General features: G+C 39.8%; 1 protein-coding gene across 1 annotated transcript in view; it reads left to right on the top strand.

The window, feature by feature from the left end:
• Nucleotides 1-6676, top strand: part of LOC110458634 (cell division cycle protein 27 homolog) — a 40794-nt gene that overhangs the window by 733 nt on the left and 33385 nt on the right. The window contains exons 2-5 of the mRNA XM_021510421.1: nucleotides 2363-2438; nucleotides 5098-5248; nucleotides 5711-5839; nucleotides 6444-6673. Coding sequence (XP_021366096.1) covers nucleotides 2363-2438; nucleotides 5098-5248; nucleotides 5711-5839; nucleotides 6444-6673 — 586 coding nt within the window. The remainder of the gene's footprint in view (nucleotides 1-2362; nucleotides 2439-5097; nucleotides 5249-5710; nucleotides 5840-6443; nucleotides 6674-6676) is intronic.

The raw sequence follows: 6676 nt of genomic DNA, 5'->3' as shown, positions 1-6676 counted from the left end.
GGGGGTCGTTGGTTGTTAATCATTTTGGTGACCGTAGTGTGGTCTGGTGTTGCTCTGGACTATGTAAACTAACACATCCAGAGGGAGAGAAAGCTCAGTAATATGCAGGTCCAGTACACTCTGCCGATTGTGCTATATAGCTATAAAGACCTATATTCACCTATAAATTATAGCTGTATTGAGCTATAATTTCTCAGATTTCAATTTCAATTTCGCATAAAACAAAAAGGTTTATGGTAATGTTGACTACAAAAAGTATACATTTAGATATTTATTTTCATTTTCATCAATGTAAAATTTCCATTTTTTTACATAATTATTTTTTTAAAAAGAATACTTATATTTAATGTCTTTTGTAATTATCGACCTAATGATAAAATCTTCTTTTAAAAGCGACTTTGTTTTGTTTTCCTTATAAAAGAAAATCACATGAAAATAGCTCAAAAGACCTATTTCAGATAAGTCAATAGAGCTATTATAGGTCTTGACAGCTGTATAGTTCAATCGACAGAGTGTACTGGACCTGATATGAGCTTAGCCTAAGATCCTATGATTATAAGAGTGGTTGGATTCATTACTTGGATGATGTGGTACTTGTAGTAAGTTATACCCATGATTTATATATGTGTAATAGGACGAGGAATAGTGATAAAGATAGCGCCGTCGCTGGGGCTCGAACCCGCGACCCTTGGCTCTCCAGCCCGATGCCCTACCGCTGAGCTAAAGGGAAATTCCCTACAGCTGACGCTTGTAAGGCAACCTAATTAATGCTCATCATTTACACTATTCCCCCCTTTTTCAATCACCAACCCAGGTTCTTTGACTCCCCGCCAAAGGTTCTCCTACCTTGAACGGGGAGGGTCAACGGCACCAGTTTGTAGAAGGACGAGAAAAAGTGATAAAGATAGTGCCGTCACTGGGGCTCGAACCCGCGACCCTTGGCTCTACAGCCCGATGCTCTACTGCTGAGCTAAAGGGAAGTTCCCTACAGCTGAAGCTTGTAAGGCAACCTAATTAATGCTCATCATTTACATATGTGTAACAGGAAAGAGAATAATGTGCTTCTGCCGGGGATCAAACCTGCGATCCCATGGTTCCTGGTCGGACACTCTACCACAGTGCTAAATGAAAATAAATTCCCTCTAGCTGGAAGATAGAATCACCCGTAATCCTAGCTATGTACAATTAAAATCTTCCACACCCCTTTTGATATTTTATAATATTTTGCCACTTGGACTAATGTTTCAACTTTTCTGCTTTGATATATATATATGCATTCTTCACTATTCTTCGTCTCTACGAAAAGTAGTGAAACGTCCTTTATTAGATACTGAAATTAACTCGAGGTACTGTAATATCTTGAATTTTAACAAAGTAAATTAGTCACAAGATGTTGCTATTCAGAATAATTTTGGGGCTGTTCGTTTTCAGATTTGGGTAGGGGTCGGGGAGAGGTATGAATTAATGACAGAGGGTAACTTTGACATGTACTTGGCTTGAAGAGTGTCCGTTCAGAGAATGTCAGAGATTGGAGACCCCAGGTTTATATAAATCCATTCCCAGTAAATTTTATCCAGATCTTATTACATGTTTCCTCTACTGGTTGTTACATATCTTCATTTCAATAGGTAGCAGCCTGTGATTTTTTTAAGGTTGATTTGGGGCCTTTATTATAAAGACCCCTGCCCCCGGATAATTTTTGCTGTTTTTTAACAAAATCAATGCAAAAAAATCAGTTTCTTTCCCAAAATCATGATTTTTTGTGGGTGATATTTTCCCAAATCAACAGGCACCAGCCCCTGGCGAAAGGAAGTAGAAAAATCACTGTCGGCTAGTCACGAAACAGACTCTGGTGACAGCTCACTTGAGAATGATTTTGCAATACCAGGATATTTGGAGTAAACTTTATATTATCAAAACTCTCTACTTTTACAAACAAGTTACCTTACTTGAGTTATATACAATACCCCCATATAAAGAAAATGTTGTATACGCTACAGGTCTTCGTTTACAATGTCCGAACTAACGAGACCCTATAGACAATCCCCAAAAAAAACACTGTGGGTCTATGGACATAGTTTACTTCATTGCCTGAAGTTATTTCATATGATGGTATGATTTTAAGACAATGCAAGTATACAGTAGTGATGGGAAAATATTCTATATTTTCTTTTGTAAAGGACTGGTCTATCGAAATTTCAGTAGATCTGTATATGTAAAAACTAAATAGACCAATTATCGATTGTGTTAAAATTCTTAATTGTAAAACTAAATGTGTAAGTTGACCACAGTCAGTCTACACAGAAAATATGTGAAATATGCCTCTTGTTTATTATAACTGTGCACACTTCATTTGTTACAGACCGCTATATGGGATGCGTTGAATAACTACTGTTACAAAGATGCAACTTTCTTGGCAGAACGACTTGTGGCCGAGGGTAAGTGTTCTGAATATTCACAGCCTCATCAGTTGTAGTAAGCTTGGCTTCATTTATATATATGTTAATAATCCTGGATTCAGATTTTCAGAAATTTAAGTACATTTTTGTGCTTTATTAGCTCACATGGTCCAAAGGACCAAGGTGAGCTTATGCCATACTGTGGCGTCCGTCGTCCGTCAACAATTTCTTTAAACAACTTCTTCCTCTTAACCACTGATTGGAATTTAACTAAATTTGACTGGAAGCATCCCTAGGTGGTGGGGATTCAAAATTGCACAAATGGTGGGGCTGAGGGGCGGGGCTAAAAGGGGCCAATTTGGCTTTATAGATTTAAGAGACTTCTTCTCTGGAACTAAGAGATGGATATCAACCATATTTGACTGGAAGCATCCCTAGGTGGTTGGGTTTCAAAATTGTACAAATGGACGGGCTGAGGGGCGGGCCAAAAGGGGGCAATTTGGCTATATTGCTACGAACGACTTCTTATGTAGAACTATGCACTGGATATCATTCATATTTAATCAAAAGCATTCAGGGGACGCAGGGATTCAAAATTGTACAAATGGTGGGGCTGACCCCCCAGGGGGCTGAGGGGCAGGGCCAAAAAGGGTTATTTGGCTATATTGCTTTACGCGAAATCTTCTCTGGTACTAAGTGATGGATGTCAACCATATTTGACTTGAAGCATCCCTAGGTGGTGGAGATTCAAAATTGTACAAATGGTGGGGCGGACCCTCCAGGGGGCTGATGGCGGGGCGACCAAAACGGGGCAATTTGGCTATATTGCTATAAACGACTTCTTCTGTAGAACTATGCCATGGATATCGATCGTATTTGGTCGGAAGCATTCATGGGAGGCAGGGATTGAAAATTGTACAAACAGTGGGGCTGACCCCTCGGGCTAAGGGGTGGGGCCAAAAAGGTTTATTACTTGGAAATGGTTGAGATCCCCACCATATAACCATATATACAATTGCTGAGTTTAAAGAGAAGAATGCTCATTTGCTTCCAGGATGGCCCTAGGGTCTGGCCCCACCCTTGGAGACATTGTCCCTGGGTCATAACTTTGAAACGGTTGAGATCCCCACTCCAAAACTATATATACAAATGCTGGGAAAAAAGAGACAAATGCAGTCATGATATTAGAATTGGTCCTGGGGTCTGGCCAAAACCCTAGGGACCTAGTTTCTGAGTCACAGCTTGGAAACAGTTGAGATTCCCACCCCATAACCATACATAAAATTGCTTGGCATGAAAAATCTATTACAGATATATATGCTACAAGGATTGGCCTTGGGGTCTGGCATATCTTATTTGGATCTTATTTTGCCATGGTTACTTAGATATCCAGGTGAGCGATACAGGCCCTCTGGGCCTCTTGTTTCTTTCTATATTATTACAACAGAATAAAACACAAATTATGTAAGATACCAACTAGTTGATTAAATCTATAACATACATTTTATATGACATAAAAGACCATGACAAGCAAATATAAAATAAGTTAAATGATATCAGTATATTGACAAAGTATTACTTCCATCACAGTATGGTAGAGAAAAAGAAAGTCAGCAATGGCAGAAATTTGCCCGGGTAAGTAAGTGATCGGGCTATAACCCCCAACTGGCAAAACTTACTCGGATGTCAACCAGTAATAAAGTGTGGTCGGAGGACGGAAGAAATGGAAAGTAATTGTACTGGCTGAGAACAGCATGGGCAAGCAAGCGATTGGCCAACCCCAACCTACATGACTTGCCGAACCACAAGCTAGCATTGAGGGAAGGGAAAAGGATGGGGCTTATTGTAATCACAATATCTGTCCATCCAAACTTTGGATTCCGAGATTAACCTAGAATCTGAAATTACACATAGTGATACTCTGCTATATGTTGATGTGGGAAAGGTCAAGTTCAATTTTCTTAATAATAGAACAGGGGAGGTATATTGCTGTCAAAACCTGTTGTATTGCCTTCTCAGCAGTGTTTATTTTAGAATGATGGGGTAGGTTTCTTACAGGGCTTTCAGTGGACCATGGAGAGTATGTTTATGACCTAAAATTAGCTTTGACTAAAATTAGCTTTGACTCTTGAGTTTGAAAGGAATCTTGTCTATTTGCATATTTTGACCTTCAGATTTTAGTGAAAAAGTGATTTGATCTGATTTGCTAAATGGCAATGGTCAGCTTAAGCTGTGGATGGTACAAGTAACGCCCTGTATTGTAGGTCCAAAAAGTCTGATCAATACATTTTTGCATTGCCATGTGTTAAGGTCGTGGTTATTCATTGTCTATTTAAATTCTACATTCATCTGATTTGTTAATGTAACTGAAGTGAAATAATTACTGATTCTTGAACTGAATTCGTTCGACAAGAATTATGAAACACGTTATTTCATCTTATATTAATCACTCTTACTGACCCAGATGTTAGCACGCTGAGTGTCTTACTTTGGGAGGAAACATACAGGACTACCCGGAGAAAGCCCACATGGCTGGGCAGTTGAGCCATTACTCTTTCACTTCCAATTGGGGAATCAAACCTTGGCCGTCTTAGTGAAAGGCGAGTCCGTATCCACTAAACCAACTGACCACCCAAATCATCATGGATAGATCTACAGTTGTCACTATGCATTATATACAGATATCTTTGTCTTACAGTCAAGACATCAGACGAAGCGCTATTTTTACTGGCAACATGTTACTACAGAATGGGAAAGTCCATACAGGCCTACATGTTACTACGGAAGCGAGGCTGTCCAACCCCACAGAGTAAATACCTGCTAGCTCGGTGCTGTGTAGACCTCAACAAGTAAGTCAAAACCACCGCCAGTGTACGTCCCACAGAACTGTCTTCAAACAATGAAAATGAATGATGGTCATGCATATTGCATGTTTTGAAGACTACCTGAGGTGTAAAAGGAGGATTTTGTGCTTGTAGACTTCCTGAGGTAAAAGATATTGTAAGAAAGAACTTTTGTATTTGAAGACTATACAATTCCGTTGAGAGATGTCTTTTTGTGTTATTGATTACCGGTACAGGGACCCATTCCCAATTAAAAGAGCCAGCTAAAGGAAACTGTTTGCTAATCACATTGCAGGTTTTAATTTTTCCAAAGTGTTTTTCCCAAACCAGTACATGTGGGAACACATATGTGTCCCAATTCCTGCTCAGGGGTCCTTTCCCAAAGTTGCTGGCAAAAGCCCTGACTGCTTCTAATTCAGACAAAAGAGGTGTACATGTATAAGTGATTTTACCGATTTTGTGTTGTAGATTATCTGAAGCAGAAGAGGTGTTGGTAGGCAATATATTCCAAAGTAAAACCAAATCCTGTGATGAACTAGAGGCTGAGTTCAGTGGAATAGCCTGCCATGTGTTCTCCTTATTAGGGCATGTGTACAGGTATGTTCGCCATATTGGAACATTGAATTTCACTATCATTAAGTCATGCAAGATATTGCAATTGAGCATTTTGTATTCAACTTTTTAATTGGTCTCAGTACTATTGAAAGGGGTACAAATATTTAGCATGCTATGCCCTATACTATATACAGAGTTATAGCCCTTTGTCCCCAGTGAGTCACATTATCCAGGACATAATGGAAAGGCAGAGTGCTATTTTGGATAAGGTAATGCAAACCCAAGAGATGCCATATTGAGCAGGAGACCCAAGGCTTTGCCAAGGGTCTTCTGCTCAATATTTTATCCCGAGGGTTTGAATTACCTTATCCATACCTCACATCAGGGATGGATTCTATTTCTTGCTTATTACCTAAAACCTGTAAAAACAGCTGCTCATCTAGATAAGTTGTAAACTGTCCGCACATTTCTCATTTCCATATGAAGGCCGAATGGCAATTGTTTATGACGTTAATGAACCTGACTGATCCCAAAACGTCATAAATAACGTCACAAACAATAGCATGACGCCAAAGGGTCACTATAATTCCCCGCCAGTCTGCGCCTGTAAGCGATCTAGACCCGTGGGTCAAATAGAATTTTCCAGCACTGCCAGAAATGCAGATATCTCCGGTCTAGTAGGCAAGAAACAGAGTGATAGTCCTTTGTCGTCTGTGAGTCACCTTGTCCAGGGCATAATGGAATACCAGAGTGATAGTCCTTTGTCCTCTGTGAGTCACCTTGTCCAGGACATAATGGAATACCAGAGTGCTATACAGAGTGATAGTCCTTTGTCCTCTGTGAGTCACCTTGTCCAGGGCATAATGGAATACCAGAGTG

The sequence above is a fragment of the Mizuhopecten yessoensis genome, unplaced genomic scaffold (genome assembly GCF_002113885.1).
Source record: "Mizuhopecten yessoensis strain PY_sf001 unplaced genomic scaffold, ASM211388v2 scaffold9683, whole genome shotgun sequence".
In the NCBI taxonomy this organism is placed as follows: Eukaryota; Metazoa; Mollusca; class Bivalvia; order Pectinida; family Pectinidae; genus Mizuhopecten; species Mizuhopecten yessoensis.
The sequence above is the reverse complement of the archived record's forward strand: the minus strand, read 5'-3'. Positions and strand labels throughout refer to the sequence as shown.